General features: G+C 42.0%; 1 protein-coding gene across 1 annotated transcript in view; it reads left to right on the top strand.

Annotated features, from left to right (window-relative positions):
* Ros1 (ROS proto-oncogene 1, receptor tyrosine kinase) overlaps positions 1-16,608 on the top strand; it is a 128,894-nt gene that overhangs the window by 92,977 nt on the left and 19,309 nt on the right. Inside the window, exons 33-37 of the mRNA XM_059272572.1 lie at positions 531-648; positions 4,306-4,496; positions 7,940-8,023; positions 11,799-11,934; positions 13,249-13,411. Coding sequence (XP_059128555.1) covers positions 531-648; positions 4,306-4,496; positions 7,940-8,023; positions 11,799-11,934; positions 13,249-13,411 — 692 coding nt within the window. The remainder of the gene's footprint in view (positions 1-530; positions 649-4,305; positions 4,497-7,939; positions 8,024-11,798; positions 11,935-13,248; positions 13,412-16,608) is intronic.

The following is a 16,608-nucleotide window of genomic DNA, read 5'->3' as shown; positions in this document are numbered from 1 at the left end:
AACTAGCCAACCCATCACTAATGAAAGCTTCAGATACTCACTTAAAAAAATATATGTGCCTCAGGGTTATGTAAGTCCCCAAATCTGAGTTCAACCTACACCAAAAATCTGGATGTGGCAGAGCCTTTGTGATCCCAGAGCTATGCAGGTGGAGACTGGTGGTTCTCTGGGACTCCTTGGTCAGCCAGCCTAGCCAATGAATGAGCACCAGACCAAGGAAAGACCCTCTTTAATGTGGGTGATGCCTGAAAACCAAAACTTAAGGTTGATCTCTGGCATCCATATACATAAGCACATGTACACACACACACACACACACACACACACACACACACACACACACACACACGAGAGAGAGAGAGAGAGAGAGAGAGAGAGAGAGAGAGAGAGAGAGAGAGAGAGAGAACCTTGTATAAGAATATTTCTTTAAGACATTTCTCTTTCTTCAGCATATCCCAGAGAAAGATAGCCAATGTCAAACATTTTATACTTCTAACATGTCAGTCAATTCTCTTTTTATCCCCATGAAGCTGGAGTCCCAAGCAAACCAGGCATTCCTAAATTACTAGAAGGGAGTAAAAATTCAATCCAGTGGGAAAAAGCTGAAGATAATGGAAGTAGACTGATGTACTACATCCTTGAGATCAGGTACGTATCGAGTGATGCTTAATGTACCACAGAGATAAGCAGGTGTTTACAAGGTGGTCAAAATAATAATTTTGTCAAAGTACATTTATATAGAAAAATGAATCTTTAGGGACTGTCACGTTTCACTATGTTCTTTGCTCATTTCCCATCATCAGCTTTGACCTTCTAAAGATAAAACACACCATATCATTCTCAGAAATCTGCCACTGCTCATTCAAACTTCACAGAAACCACTCCATCATAGTTCATGCCACTGATATTTACTTAATATCCACTCTGCTTAAGAAGCTGAGCCAATGTTTGGTGTCAGATGATAAACGCATATAAATTTCTCTCTCTCTCTCTCTCTCTCTCTCTCTCTCTCTCTCTCTCTCTCTCTCTCTCTCACACACACACACACACACACACACACACACACACACACACACACATTAGCAAAGTTAAATGTTCTCAGAGGAGAACTGGCAAGGAGCTATTTATTTTTTCAGAATCTAAATCTAGGGAGAGGCCTGAAATGATGAGAAGTCAATAGGTATGTGGGCTTCTCTATCTCTCTGAGCTTAACAGTTTGAGTGTGTTTCCAGAGACGGAGAATGTGCTGTTGACTCAAAGCAGCAGTTGAGAAGCATGGGTACCCTCAGACCCAGCCAGTCTGAGGAGCTCAGTGAGGGAACTGGCCCAAAGAGATCAACTTCATGCCAGGCCGAGGGGAGAGTTCCAAATTCCAAAGACACTCCCCTCACGGGACTATGAAGCCATCTTTTAAGAGGCTCCAAGGACAAAAGTCATTTCCATAATTATAGTCCTGGCAACTTGAGCTTTAGATCTATTTTTGCTTCGTCTTGCTCTGGCATCCCCAGAACCTCAGAAAATTTCCTGCTCACATTAGAAAATTCTCTTGGCTATCTTTCCTGGTGAAACCTTCAGGAAATATTTTGTCACTGTTTTTCATGCACGGTAAAGTATGTTCTCAGTAGAACTGTCTTGGTGGCCTGTGACTATAATGGTGTATAACATCCAGGTCACAGCATTATTCTTGCTAGGACCCCTTAGTGTACTCCTCTGAGTAAGACCTTAAGTGTGTAATTTCCCCTAAATCCCCTTGCCCTGGGTCTCTAATACTAGTACTGAAATATCAACACTATAGAACAGGAGGAAGTACTGTCACTAAGTCAACTCTTGGGAAAGGTAGACTAGTTAGTCTAATTAGTTAGTCTAATTCTAGTTAAATGCTATTCTTTGTTTTAAGCCCCACCCCCTCCAGTACTGGAGACTGAACCAAGAGCACGCTAATCAAGAACTCTACCACTGAATCACATGACAAGCCTCTCTAACTTCTTGAGATCAGGCCTCACTAAGTTGTCCAGACTGGCCTTGACCTTGCTCTCTAGTCTGGTTATGGTGTGAACTTGTGATCTTTTTGCCTTAGCTTTTAGAGTAGTGAGAAAAGTAGACCAATTTGGCAACTTAAAGCCACAGAAATTTCCTCTTACAGTTCAGCTGGCTAGAAAGCTGACATCAGGCTGGGTGGTGGTGGCTCACACCTTTAATCCCAGCACTGGGGAGGCAGAGGCACACAGACCTCTGAGTCTGAGGTCAACCTGGTCTACAGAGTGAGTTCCAGGACAGCCAGAGCTACATAGAGAAACCCTGTCTCAAAACAAAACAAAACAAAAACAAAACAAGACATGCATATAAAAAAATCTGACATAAGGGTGTAAGGAGGACCACACTCCCTTCTAACTTTTAGGGAAGACTCTTTTTCCACCTTGTCTTAGCTTCGTGTACTGGGCCTGATACCCTCGGTGTTGTTTGACTTGTATATGTATCTCAGCTCCAGCATCACATGCTCTCTTTTATGTATCTGGGCTCCCCTTTCCATTTTCTGAAAGGGCACTAAACATTGGACTACAACATGCCTTCATTTAGTACATTTTTATCTTAATGTGACATGTGCCACGACCTTATTTCCAGTCAAGGTCACATGCACAGGTTGAGTGGGTATAGATTTCCAGTGTAGGAGGATGTTACTCATTCCAGTTACCAACCATGCTTAGATCCTCACTGGTTTGCTTCTCCTGAAGCTTAAGTTTTCTTCCCTGTGAAATTGGATTGTTGTGAAGACACCATGAAAGGAAAGATGAAGTGAACTCCACTCTGTTACACTGTAACGTCTGCTGTTCCCTTTGCCTGTGTCCTTCAGTGGCTGTGGTGAACCACTCCCCTCATTCCCGGGGACCTCTATGGTTTAAAATCAAAGTTACTTTATTAAACAATGAAATTGCCAACACTTACCCTGAGGCTTCTTAAAATATAAAAAGAGAATATCATAATGATTTGATCGGGGTGGCCCCTGGAGATACCTTATTCCTGGGAACAGTTGTGACTAATACCATTGCCCCATGGCATTCCCTGGCCTCCTGGGGCTCAGCTCTCGTTCCCTAGTTGTTTCTCAAGGACAGTTATCCAGTTAGTGGATGCACAGCTAGCTTCTATGCACCCTAGAACGGCTGTGACCTGAGAAGTTACAGACCCACAGTGTTCCTCCTTGCCAGAGAAGACACAATTGGAAGACCTTGAACTTGCCTTTGGTCAATGATGCTCTTAAAAGCCATTCCAGGTTCATCTTTTGAACTCAGCTATTGTACTGCTTCCATGTTTCATACGGAGATCAATGTGGACTGGCTTTGAGGGGAGCATGGGCCAATGTAAAAGGAAGTGATGAATCTTAAAATCTCATATATACTGATGACTTTGATGGTCAAACTATCTGTCTATAATCAACTTATTGAAGTACTATAATATCATCCTTTCTATTTTAAATCTATATTTTATCTACGTATGACATAAATCAATTATAAGTGACACAGGAGACTGAAAAATTAAAAAGAATTGTAAGCCAACTGTGGTATTTATGTCTGTAATCCAAGAACTTAGGAGGCAAAAGGAGTGGCGGATCATACGTTGAAGGCCACCCTGGATGCATTAATAGCTCTGTTTCAAAAACCCAGCCAACCAACCAAACAAATTAAAAGACTAGGGAGATGGCTCAGTGGGTAAGAGTACTTACTGTGCCATCATGAGGAACTGAGTTTGAATCCCCAGAACCCGTATAAAAAGCCAGGTGTGGCTGTGTACATGCCCATAGCAGCAGCACTTTGATGGGTGGAGATGGGAAGATCTCTGCGGCTTGCTGGCTACCAGTGTGCCTTCAGGTTAACTGAGAGACCCTGTTGCAAGGGAGTGATAAATCAGGATGCCCAATGTTTTCCTATTGCCTCTGCAATGCATGCAGGGCTGTGTACACACATGTGCATATACACCACACATACACGCAGGAAAGAAAAAAAGAGGAAAAAAGTGCAAACTTTCTAGCTAGAGAAAATGTGAAGTGATTATGTGTTTGAAGCTCAGCAATTTCCTGCATTTTAGACAGTAGGAACAGGGTCATCAGCTTTCTCTCTGCCATTGATTATTCCTTGCTCTTTTGATGGATTGACTTGGTTTGCTCATTAATCGCTAAGACTTTGCTAAATATGCTTTGTTCTGTGGCTAAACAGAAATAAGGTCAAGTGTGTGATAAGCAGCGAGAGACTAGAAGTAACACATTGTCGTATGTACTGTAGGTGACTATTAATCAACTATTTTCTTTTGCAGAAAGGGCATTTCCAATGATTCACAGAACCAGAGTTTAAGGTGGAAGATGGCGTTCAATGGGACCTGCAGTAGCATTTGCACATGGAAGTCCAAAAACCTGAAAGGAACATTTCAGTTCAGAGCAGTAGCTGTAAATAATATTGGGTTTGGAGAATATAGTGGAATCAGTGAGGATATTAAATTAGTGGAAGGTATGTTAACATATCTGTCTACATATTAGTTTGTTACATAAACATTTAGTGCCAAAGATAGATATATTCTTTTTTTTCCCTTTGGTTTTTTCGAGACAGGGTTTCTCTATGTAGCTTTGGAGCCTTTCCTGGAACTCGCTTTGTAGCCCAGGCTGGCCTCGAACTCACAGAGATCCACCTGGCTATGCCTTCCAAGTGCTGGGATGAAAGGGGTGCCCACCACTGCCCAGCAATATTTTCTTAATATTAGCCACACATATGATTGCTGAATAGCCTATCATACAAACAACTGAAGGGTCCAGCTTATCTGGTGTATTTTTTTTTTCAGTTTTTCTTTTTGGTTTTTCGAGACAGGGTTTCTCTGCGTAGTTTTGCTCCTTTCCTGGAACTCACTCTGTAGGCCCCAGGCTGGCCTCAAACTCAAAGAGATTTGCCTCTGCCTCCTGAGTGCTGGGATTAAAGGCATGCACCATCATTGCCCAGCTATCTGGTGTGTTCTTAAAGCATCATTACCTTCTTACTTTGTTTCTCAGTAGTAAGCAGCCACTCTGAATGTCTATGATTCCAATTCCATGCTCTTTCATGGACTTCCAAGACTGCCCATAATATGGCCTTTAGTCTGTTCAGCCATAATATCTACTTCCTAGTGCTCTCTCTTACATAAGAGGCTTCAAACTACTGTGCCTTCCTTCTTATCTAGCTGTTCCGCTGTACATCCTACTTTACCTTATGCATTATCTTTCTAAACACCCAGTGTTCCAATTTGCTTCCTGTTGCCATGACAAAACACTGAGCAGAATCGACTTGAGGATGAAAGGGTTTGTTTGACTTATAGGTTACAGCACATTGTCAAGGGAGGTCAAGGCAGGAACTCAAGGTGGGAACCTAGAGGTAGGAACTGAAGCCGAAATCACATCTTGCTGCCTTGATTTTGGCTCACATCCACATGGCTATATTTCTTATGCATCCTGGGCCAAGCTGCCTGGAGTTGGTACCACCAGTCGGCTGGGCCCAACCTATATTAACCAGAAATCAAAAGATGCCCCACAGACATATCCATAGGCATTTGATAGAGGCAATTATTCAACTGTGAGTGCCTCTTCCCACTCTTCAGTGGATTTTGAAGAGAAGCATATCAATTTCTCTTTTTAAAAAATTACATTTATTTCTTTGTGTATGTGTGTGCCTGGGCATTTGCCTTCCACAGTAATGCATATGCAGGTAGAGAATAACTTCCAAGAGTTGGTTCTCTCCTACCACATGAGTAACAGGGATCAAATTCAAACTGCCAGGCTTGGTGGCAAACACCTTTACCCAATGAGCTGTCTTGCTGGTCCACCATCTTAATTTCTCACCTAGGGGTTCCCACATTTCTACTTCCACACTGACTTTCTTGATTCACAGTATCTTTTCTTGTCTGTGCCCTCAGCTCGACCATACTGCCGACAATTCAGCTGAACACAAGCTTGATCCTTTGCCCCTCACTGAACCATGTGCAATGACTCCATTGACCGATTGCAGTGTGGCATGTGAAGCCTCCTGGGACTTGCCCCACAGTGGGTCATTTTCCTAGCATTTGTCCCCGTGATATAGATTTCGTAATTACATCCTTGGCCTTGTATTTCCTGCAACCTAAAAGCCCGACCTGCACTATCTCCCATGTATCCCTTACCTGAGGTTGCCTTTTTTTTTGCCATTGGTATTGTTTAAATGATTTTTTTTCTGAGTAGATTGTAGTAATTATATAGTAGGTTTGAGTCTCAATTTGTATCAAGTATGTAGGAAGTAGCACCTTGATTTATGTTCTTCAACAAAAGCAGATTCTGATTATGTGGTCTGTTCTCATCTGATTTCTGCAAGTTTTTTCTTATTCTTTTCCTTTGTGTGTGTGTGCGTGCACACTGTGGGAATCAAATCCTGGACTTAGCACATGCAAAGTAAGTGATCCATCACTGAGTTACATCTTCAGCAATGGCAGGGAATTTAATCTCACTCATTTCTTTTATTTCTAGATTCTTATTAGCATATGTTAATTATAAATACTAATGGGCTTCATTGTGACATTTTCACACAAATATATAATATGTTTTGATCATAGTCACCCCATTACCCTCTCTCATCCCCTTCCTACTCACTAGCCTTTCATTTGAAGGCCTGACTTAAATGAACCCATTGTCATGCATAATTGATATACCTTAGGCAAAAATGAATTATTTGCATTTTATACATACATTCACATAAAACATCAATCATTCTAGGTCATTGAGATGGCACTTGCTGCCAAGTCTGTTGACCTGAGTTTGTTCCCTGGAATCCCCACAATAGAAGATGAAAACCGTTTCCCATAAGCTGTTTGCTGACCTCCAAATTTGTGCACAGGCAGGCAAATACATGCACATACACAAACATGCAACACACACACACACACACACACACACACACACACACACACACACACACACAAATACATAAGTAAAAAAAAATGCAATAAAAAGTGTCCAGGAGAGCTAGCTCAGCAGTTTAGAGCATTTATTCTTGCAGAGGACTTGGATTTGATTCCGAGCACCCACATGGTGGCTCACAGCTATCTGTAACTCCAGATTCCCCAGGGATTTGATGTCCTCTGCTGGCTTCCACAGAAACTTCATGATGTGGTGCACAGATATACATGAGGGCAAGACACTCATCCACATAAAATTAAACACAGAACGCCGTCATTCTTATTTACATTATAGTCAGTTAGTTAATGCTTGCCTAGATATTTTCTGAGAAGAGCCAAGAAGTAAATGGTTTAGGTTTTGTAAGTTTATGTCTGCTCTCTGTAGCTACCTCTTCTTTTTCATTGTCCTCCTTTTCCTCCTCTTTTTCACTCCCTCCCTTTTCTTTTTTCTCAAATATTTTAAAAATGTAAAAATTATTCTTAGCTCATGGGAAGTTTTAAAACGCTGCATCCAGGTTTGTCCCACAGGCTGGGGTTTGAAACGCTGGGGTCTGCACGCCTGTTTTCTCTGCAAACAGCATGCCCAAGACGTTCCACCACACTTCCATGTTGGTAGTCCTTAGATGAGTGTCTGTGGGATTAAACGGGTATGGAGATATAAGGGGAAATAATAAATCTCCGTTATTTTTTATTATGCGAAGATAAAGACCCCTTTGTCCTGAGTTCCTTAAAAAGAAGCACACGGGTTTTCTTAGTCATCTTAAAATAGATCGGGTGGGTTGTTTCAGTGAAATGATGGGGGTAACAAAAGGAACAGCAACTTTCTGCTGCGTCCAAACTCTCAACATGGTTGGTTTCCAAACTGCCCTGCTCAACAACTGGCTTGTAGGAACCTCAGAGGTGCAGGATCCTGCTAACCAGTGTGTTCATGCTTGGGAAGAAATGGGACAATTTAGCTTTTTTATGTATGCGAATTTATTTCTTTTCCCATTCATATCCTTAGATGGTTTTTGGATAACAGAAACAAGCTTTATACTTACTATCATACTTGGGATATTTCTGGTTGCTGCAGTCCCACTGACCTTTGGTGAGTATTATAGATTTTACAAGCAGGTAATAAATTGTTTATTAGATCATACTGACTGATTTATCTTTCAGTTTATCTCATTTCCTACACGAAACACAACCCGATGAAATCAGTTAATAAAGTTCACAGCATTGCCCTTGGCTGTCTTTTCATAGCTACTAACTTCTATGATGTTTTTTTTTAAATCATGGGATGCATTAGTTTTCTTTCATGTAAAGGTTTATTTTGGCTCATAGTTTTGAAGGAGTTGGTTCAGGATCAGGTGGCCCTGTTGCTCTGGGTGTTGGCAGCCCTTCATGGCAGGGGTATGATGTAGGAATGTTGCCATCTCACAGCTAGGAACAGCAGAGAAAGAGAAAGGAGCTGGGGTCTTACCATCATCTTCAAGAATATGTCCCCAGTGACTTCCCGTTAGGCCCTAACCTCTGCATTCCAAAAATTTCAAGCTAGAGACTAAGGCTCTACACCTTCGAAGAATATATATTCTGGACACAAACCACAGCATGGGGCAGCAACCCCATGGCAAATACATCAGTATATACATTTGATGGTATACTTAAGATGCAACTGTTTGCGTGAGGACACTCTATTTTAGCTTTCTGTAAAAGAGCACTTGTTGCTGATAGGCTATTGCAAGTGTTCTGTGGCTCGTAGGCTAGAATATAAATAAAAGAGAAGTAACCAAAGACAGAAAAACAGTGTGGGATTAATGGGAGGCCAGTGAGAGTCACTAGTTGGGATAGCTTTGGTCCCCAGGCAGACAGCTCAGTTTGGAATGAATGGGGCCTCTCACAGGAGACCCATTTCTGGCCTATGGGACTCACTTTTGCTTTCTGACTACCGACAGCCTTACTCAAAATCCCTGCTAATTTATAAAGGATTGAAAAGCAACAGAATTACGCCAGATAGTCATTTCCCATTATTTATTTTATGTTAATACAATAGTCCTTAAAGCTCTACCCCTTTTTAATGTTTATTTTAATTATGATTAAAAACACAGAAAACCCAAAATAGATGAGAAGAAATTGGGCCTGGAGGATTACTACCATGATCACACATTCTGGCTTGTTACTGTTATGTAATACATGTCAACATCACATTTGTTCAGCTCCCATGTGACTTTGGGTTTGGGTTATAAGATGTATGAGCTTCACATCTACTGCTGATACCAAGAATGCCATTCCCCAGGATTGTAAGAAGGGCATGATACCAATTCCAGTACATATTCAGGAAACTGTGACTTGTGTTTATAACTAAGAGAAAGGTACAGGGGTAAGGCAAGGAAGAACTATGACTAGAATACAAGGGCTAAATCCCTCTGGAAAAAATAAAGCTACCATTTAATTAAGTTTTCCCAATCATTATTCTTTCTCCAGAGTGACTGGAGGTAAAAGGTCTCAGACAATACTTTGAACTTGAACTGAGGTTTCACTTAAAAAAAAAAAAAATGCCACCCAGCTAACACATGCGACTCCTCTAGCTAAGTGGGGAGGCTAAACGTTTCAGTGGAGCCTGCTAGGATTTTAACCTGTGGTTCCAGGGAGTCTGTGCATTGCACAGCTGATGTTTGTGCCACTAAAGCCAGTCCCTCCAGAGTGACTCGTCTGACTGCGGTATATTTGGCAGTTGGCATATAGGCTTGACTGCATGTCTGCTTCCTGCTGGGAGGCGTGTTCCATGAGGGACCCTTCACCTCACCTCTGCTTGCCTACTTTCTCCACCACCACTGCTTGAACCCCTGACTCTAGCAGATGAAAATGAGAGCGTCTCAATGTTTTGTGTGCCTTCGAGACATCCTGTGGATATCTGAACTTTCTCAGGACTGAAAGGTCTTTATTGTGTTTGGAATTTGTGGATTTGGGGGAGTCGCTAAGCTAATTTAGTTTTTTGCTTCTGTTAGTAGTGCATGTGGTTCTACCAATAGGAATGCGTGAGTCCATGAGAAAAGACTTAAGTTATGAAAATAATGAAAAGTAGCAATTCTTTAGAAGTTGCATTGTTCTGAGTGAGGGCTCTGGGTTGGTGAGAGGCCGTATCTGATATGAACCTCATGGCAGGGAAAGAGGGGAAGAAGTTGTAAACTGTAATCAGTGGCCTCAGGAGACTGCCCTTTAATAATGGAGGTAAGACATATCTGTGTGAGAAGATGAAGTAGGATGCTGTAAGAGACATGAAATGTAGGTGAGAGTGGCATGGAAGAGCACCGACAGCCACAGTTGGCCTTTTAGCGTCACTGGGAGAGATGAGCAGGGTGTGCAGAAGAATGAGGTGACGCCTGTCGCTGCGGATGCAGGCATGAGAACAAGTGAGGCTTAGAAAAAAGTGCTTTGGAAAGGGTGCTGGCCATGCTCCTGTGTGGCCCCTCAGATGGAATGTCACTTGAGTGAAACTCTAATGTCTTAGATATGCAAGGAACTACGAGAGAAGGTTACTTTTTGTTGGTTGTTTTTGTTTTGTTTTGAGACAGAGCTGACTAATTGTAGGACAGGCTGATCTAGAGTTACTGCTCCTGCTCCCTCAGCCTCCAAAGTACTCAGAATATAAGTGTATACCACGATGCACAGGCTCAAATCTTAGTAATCATTTCCAAAGCATTTTTTGATGATTTGACCCCCATATCAATATACGACACAAACAGGTGATCTTCCTGACATAATTGTACTTTGATTTTTATCAAAGAATGTTTTCTTAACGTTATAAAGGCTGAGCATAATGTGAAAAGGAGGGAATACAAATCACTCACGATTCTACAAGTAGACAGGACCAATGCTGTTGTTTATCACAGTGATTTTTCTACAGACGTATATGAACAACAGATGTACATTATTTTGTATGTACCCCTGTCTCTGTATTACAGTGAAAAGGCATCAGAGAACACTTAACAAAGTTGAACTTTCATTTCAAGGAGTGGTTCCAGAATCTAAGTATTGCAGAGCTGTGCTCTCTCTCTCTCTTTCTGTGAGTGTGTGCATGAGTGTGCGAGTGCATGTGTGCGTGTGTGTGCACTTGTGTGTGTGTGTGTGTGTGAGAGAGCGTGTGTCTATGTGTAGGCCAGAGGTCAATGTCAGAAGCCTTTTTCTATCCCTATCCACTTGAATTTTTTGAGACAGTCTGTCGCTGAACCTGGAGCTCACTGGTCAGCTGGGCTGGCTGACTAGCTGGTCTCCAAGATCTACCTGTCACTGACCTCCATCTCCAGCACTGGGGTTACATGTATGTGCTGCTACCCCCGACTTTTACATGGGTGCTGGCGGTCTGAACCCAGGTCCTCATGCTTGTACTTTAGTCCACTGAGTCATCCTCCCAGCTCAGACAGACACATCTGTGCCATATTCACCACACTGAAAAGGCTGGGCAGAGCCCAACCGAAAACATTTTAAATGTGCCATTGTATCGGAAGCATTCCTTCAGGTCTACTGGAGCATGATGGGAATGTCTGGATGCCGAAGGAAGTTTGCTTCATTAACAATTATTTTGCAAGTTTTTGAACTGAGTTTGATTCTAGCTTACAGTTGATTCTGAAAGGTGCATTTTAATAAGATACTTCAAGATTTATTTGTAGTAGTAGGACATATAGTGAATTTTATGATTGAAAATGTGTGAATTGTGTGGGTTTTATATGGAATTTTACCAAAATTTAGTTAAACAATTTGTTACAGGAATATTTTTAAATCATGCAGGGTGCACATACATATGTGTGTTTAAAACACACTAACATCTTTTAAGGGGAAAAAAAGCAATAATTTACTCAGTAAATTGTCTGTTTTCTTTATAGTCTGGCACAGGAGCTTGAGAAATCGCAAAGCGTCCAAGGAGGAGCTCTCAGTTCTCAACGAAGACGACAAAGAGCTGGCCGATCTGCGAGGTCTGGCGGCTGGAGTAGGCCTGGCTAATGCCTGCTATGCAGTACAGTACGTGACCCGTGCCATCCTCTCGGATCACGGAGGCCGAGTGTGGACCCAGTAACGAGGGTGTCCACACACCTCACATTTCCCAGGGGTCTTTGGGTACCACCGTCGGCAACACTTGCTTCTAGTCTCATACGTGGCTTGGGAGAAATGGTGGCGTATGTGGTTATCCTATAAGAGAAATACAAATCCATTGCCGTCCATTATTTAATCGCGTGATTAAAAAGACCAGCTTCAGAAGGATGTATCACTTTGAAAAGAGTGAATGACTGAGAAGGGAGAAATTCTAGAGGTCTTGCATGTCCCTTCCCATTCTGTCATGGACACCATATGATGATGCCCACAGCGTCTCTGTAAGACAGATGAGGTTTAAACTTTCATTATCATTACAATTAAGGAAAGTAAGTATTTCTTTGCATGAGACACCATGTCATGCTCTCTGTTAAAAGAATCTTAGGGGGCATAGGCCTTGCTTGCTGAAATCTACAAACAGGATTTCAGACAGATACAGAAATGAACCAAACCAGTTCTTCAGAGGAGATTTTGGTTCGTTTGTTTGTTTTTTAGGAAACACTGTGTATCTGATATTTAAGACTCTTTCTTAAGAGCATTGACTGCTCTTCCAGAGGACCCAGGCTCAATTTCCAGCACCCTCATGGCAACTTACAACCGTTTGTAACTCCAGTTCCAGGGGGATCTGACGCTCTCTCTCACACACAGACAGACATGCAGGCGAAACACCCCAATCAATGCACATAAAATAAAAATAAATAAATCATTAAAAAAAAGATTTTAGCTAAAAAAAAAAACCCTCAAAGTGTACTTAATTTAGATTAAGCACCAATGCTGTAATATTCCAAGGTGAAGACTGGCCTTTTGAAGGCTGATGTGGTGGTGGAGCTGGTTTTTTCGGTCATAGTAAATCCTGTTTGTTGTGGAAGCAGGTACGTGAGTCAGGTGAAGGGAAAGCTCCAGGGCCCAGCTGCTTTTGTTGCTGTTTTCTTCATCTGCAGCAGTTTTTCATGAATCTGCAACCCAGAGGATTTCATAACCACTCATTTTGATAGAAGCAGCTGCAACAGAAGCCTCGGGGAAGCCTTCACCTTCATGCTCTTGTAGAAATCATGGTGTGAAGAAGTAAAGGGACACGCTTTGTGTAAAAACTGATAGAATAGCAAAAGTATAGGAGCATAAAATTCCTCATTACCATATTAGAATGCACAGTGCTGCCAAGCACTGAGGTTGCTCCATTTCTTTCAAACACAAACGCAGAAACCTAAGGTCCTCAGGGAGAACACACATATGGTTGTTTTACAGTACTCTTCCAACCCAAGAAGAGATTGAGAGTCTTCCCGCCTTTCCTCGGGAACAGCTGAGCCTGCGCCTGCTGCTGGGGAGCGGAGCTTTTGGAGAAGTGTACGAAGGCACAGCCGTGGACATCCTAGGAGTGGGCAGTGGCGAAATCAAAGTGGCAGTGAAGGTGATGTGCATCCCTGAACCCCGTCCTGCACATGACTGTAACATCCAGAGCTAGCAATGGAGAAGAGGCCTTCTAGAACCGTTAGCATGGTGCACTGTATGGCTCCAAACAGAATTTCAGTCTGCTTACTAACAAAGACATGATAGGAGTTAAGGGTGATGAACAGGCTAGTATCCTGGATTTGTCCATTATCCAATGCATATAAAAATCAAAGCATCACACTGTATAGCAAAATCAGGTACAGATAGTATGTCAACTAAAAAATATAAGATAAATTTGGGACTGGAGAGTTGGCTCGGTGGTTCAGAGTGCTTGTTGCTCTTGCAGAGGACTTGGGTTTGGTTCCCAGCACCCACACACAGTAGTTCGCAAGCATCCATCCGTAACTCCAGTACCAAGGGATCCCAACTACTTCTTCTGACCTCCAATGGCACCAGGCACACGTGTCATGCACATACATACGTGCAGGCAAAAGCATTCACATAAAATAAAAATAAACACACCTTTAAAAAGTAGGTTAATTTTAATAATGGCAGAATGTAGAAGTCTGTCATTAGCTACAAAAGCCAGCCATTATTTTCACCATTTCTAACAGGCTTTTAAGAGGAGACTATATCCAGGGCTTATGTTACTACTAAAGCTATTAATTAGGTAAAAACCTAGTGGAGTTTTACTTCCCATTGAAAATACTCTAAGGGAGGGCTAGAGATAATAGCTCAATTTGTAGAGTCCTCGCCCAGTACTTCAAAGGGGGCTTGATCCTCAGCACAACATAAAACAAGGGGTGATGTGCATGCCTGCATTCCCAACACTGTGGAGGAAGAAGTAGGAGAATCAAGTTCAAAGTCATTCTTGGTTACATACAGATTCAGAGGCCAGCATGAACTATAAGAGATACTGTCTCAAAACAACAATAACAATATACTTTACATGAACTAGAATTGTACAATAAATTTCAGGAACTAGGTGAGGACTTAGCATACTTTCTCAGACTTACTGCCCATGTGGTCTCTGTTTTAACCTTTGAATTCTGCCCCTGAAGCTCAAACAGCTTTAGTAAATATTTAAACAAACAAGAATTTCCACTAAACATTACTTACAAACATTGAAGTTTGAATTTTCTATGTCATGAAATACTATTCTCTTCCTGATTTCTCCACCATTTAGGAGCATAGAGGTAACAGAACATAGAGTCTGTATAGACACCGGTGACGGAACATAGAGGCTGTATAGACACAGGTGACGGAACATAGAGACTGTATAGACACAGGTGACAGAACATAGAGGCTGTATAGACACAGGTGACAGAACATAGAGGCTGTATAGACACAGGTGATGGAACATAGAGGCTGTGTAGACACAGGTGACGGACAATAGAGGCTGTATAGACACAGGTGACAGAACATAGAGGCTGTGTAGACACAGGTGACGGAACATAGAGTCTGTATAGACACAGGTGACAGAACATAGAGGCTGTGTAGACACAGGTGACAGAACATAGAGTCTGTATAGACACAGGTGACAGAACATAGAGTCTGTATAGACACAGGTGACAGAACATAGAGGCTGTATAGACACAGGTGACGGACAATAGACGCTGTATAGACACAGGTGACGGAACACAGAGGCTGTATAGACACAGGTGACGGAACATAGAGTCTGTATAGACACAGGTGACGGAACATAGAGGCTGTATAGACACAGGTGACGGAACATAGAGTCTGTATAGACACAGGTGACGGAACATAGAGTCTGTATAGACACAGGTGACGGAACATAGAGACTGTATAGACACAGGTGACAGAACATAGAGTCTGTATAGACACAGGTGATGGAACATAGAAGCTGTACAGACACAGGTGACAGACTGCATCTGCTCAGGCTTTGGTTGCCATTGTGCATTTGATGCATTTTAAAGAAATACAACATATGCTCTCATGATCTGGTAACATTTCTTTTTGATAGAGGGCTGAGCAATTTCATATACTTAAATAATATCTTGGTCTGCACTTAATGGAGATTTTTGCTTTAGGCATGGCCAATCTATGTTGCCAAAATTCTTTCCATTTCCAAATGATAGACTTGAAAAGTCCTGTAACTTTCTCTGGGCCCATTAAACATGTATGTATGTATGTATGTATGTATGTATGTATGTATCCATCTATCTATCTATCTATCTTCTCACATGCTAAGATGACTGCTGGCCTAGGCATACTTGTGGTAGGTGAGAGTTCCCATTTCTGAAATCCTTTCCAGATTGGTTCTTGATCTTTGCCTCATAACAGCAATGTGAGTGCCAAGAATTAGGTAGGCATCACCTCCTCACTCAGACCAGGGAGAGGAGGCAGGAAGGTCTAGATGTATGATTCAGGAAGGGGAAAGTTTCCTATAAATCTCTCCACTGCATCAGTTTCTCTCTTAGGTTTTGTTAGCTGGAACTGAGACATGGGACTTAGGGCAAAGAGATTAGAGAGTTTTCGAATAAATTTTTTTTTTTTTTGGTTTTTCGAGACAAGGTTTCTCTGTGTAGCTTTGCGCCTTTTCCTGGAACTTACTTGGTAGCCCAGGCTGGCCTCGAACTCACAAGAGATCCGCCTGGCTCTGCCTCCCGAGTGCTGGGATTAAAGGCGTGCGCCACCACCGCCCGGCTTAGAATAAATTTGGATGATTAATTTACAACTATTGACTAGTAAAGGACAACATTCCTCCAAAAAATGAAGCAGGGAGTGATTGCAGGTAAAGTGGGAAAGTTGATACTGAGAAGAAAATCTGAAAAGATGCTGACCCATTGAGTGTCCAAATTAGTGTGTCTTTACATTTTTCTATATTTCTGTATATGGAAAGAGGGCTCAACCATTAAGAGCACTGGCTGCTCTTCTTGGAGATCCAGTTTTGATTCCCATAATTCACATGGCCGTTCACATCTGTCTGTAACTCTTATCCCAGGAGATCCAATACTCTCTTCTGGCTTCCACAGGCACTGTGAACACGTGATGTACCCACACAGATACAGGCAAAGAACCATACACATAAAATAAATAATAAATTAATTAAAAAACACAAAATAAAATAATTCCATATTTCAGAGGTACCTTACATGTTTGTTCCTCAATCCCTTATCTGGCAGACTGAGATATTCTTGATTAAACAGTAGCAATTATGGACATTTTAGAGACCACACACCCCACCAGCAGGGG

Source organism: Peromyscus eremicus, chromosome 8b (genome assembly GCF_949786415.1).
Source record: "Peromyscus eremicus chromosome 8b, PerEre_H2_v1, whole genome shotgun sequence".
NCBI classification, from domain to species: Eukaryota; Metazoa; Chordata; class Mammalia; order Rodentia; family Cricetidae; genus Peromyscus; species Peromyscus eremicus.
Note: the sequence above shows the minus strand (reverse complement) of the source record. Positions and strands in the feature narration are given on the sequence as shown.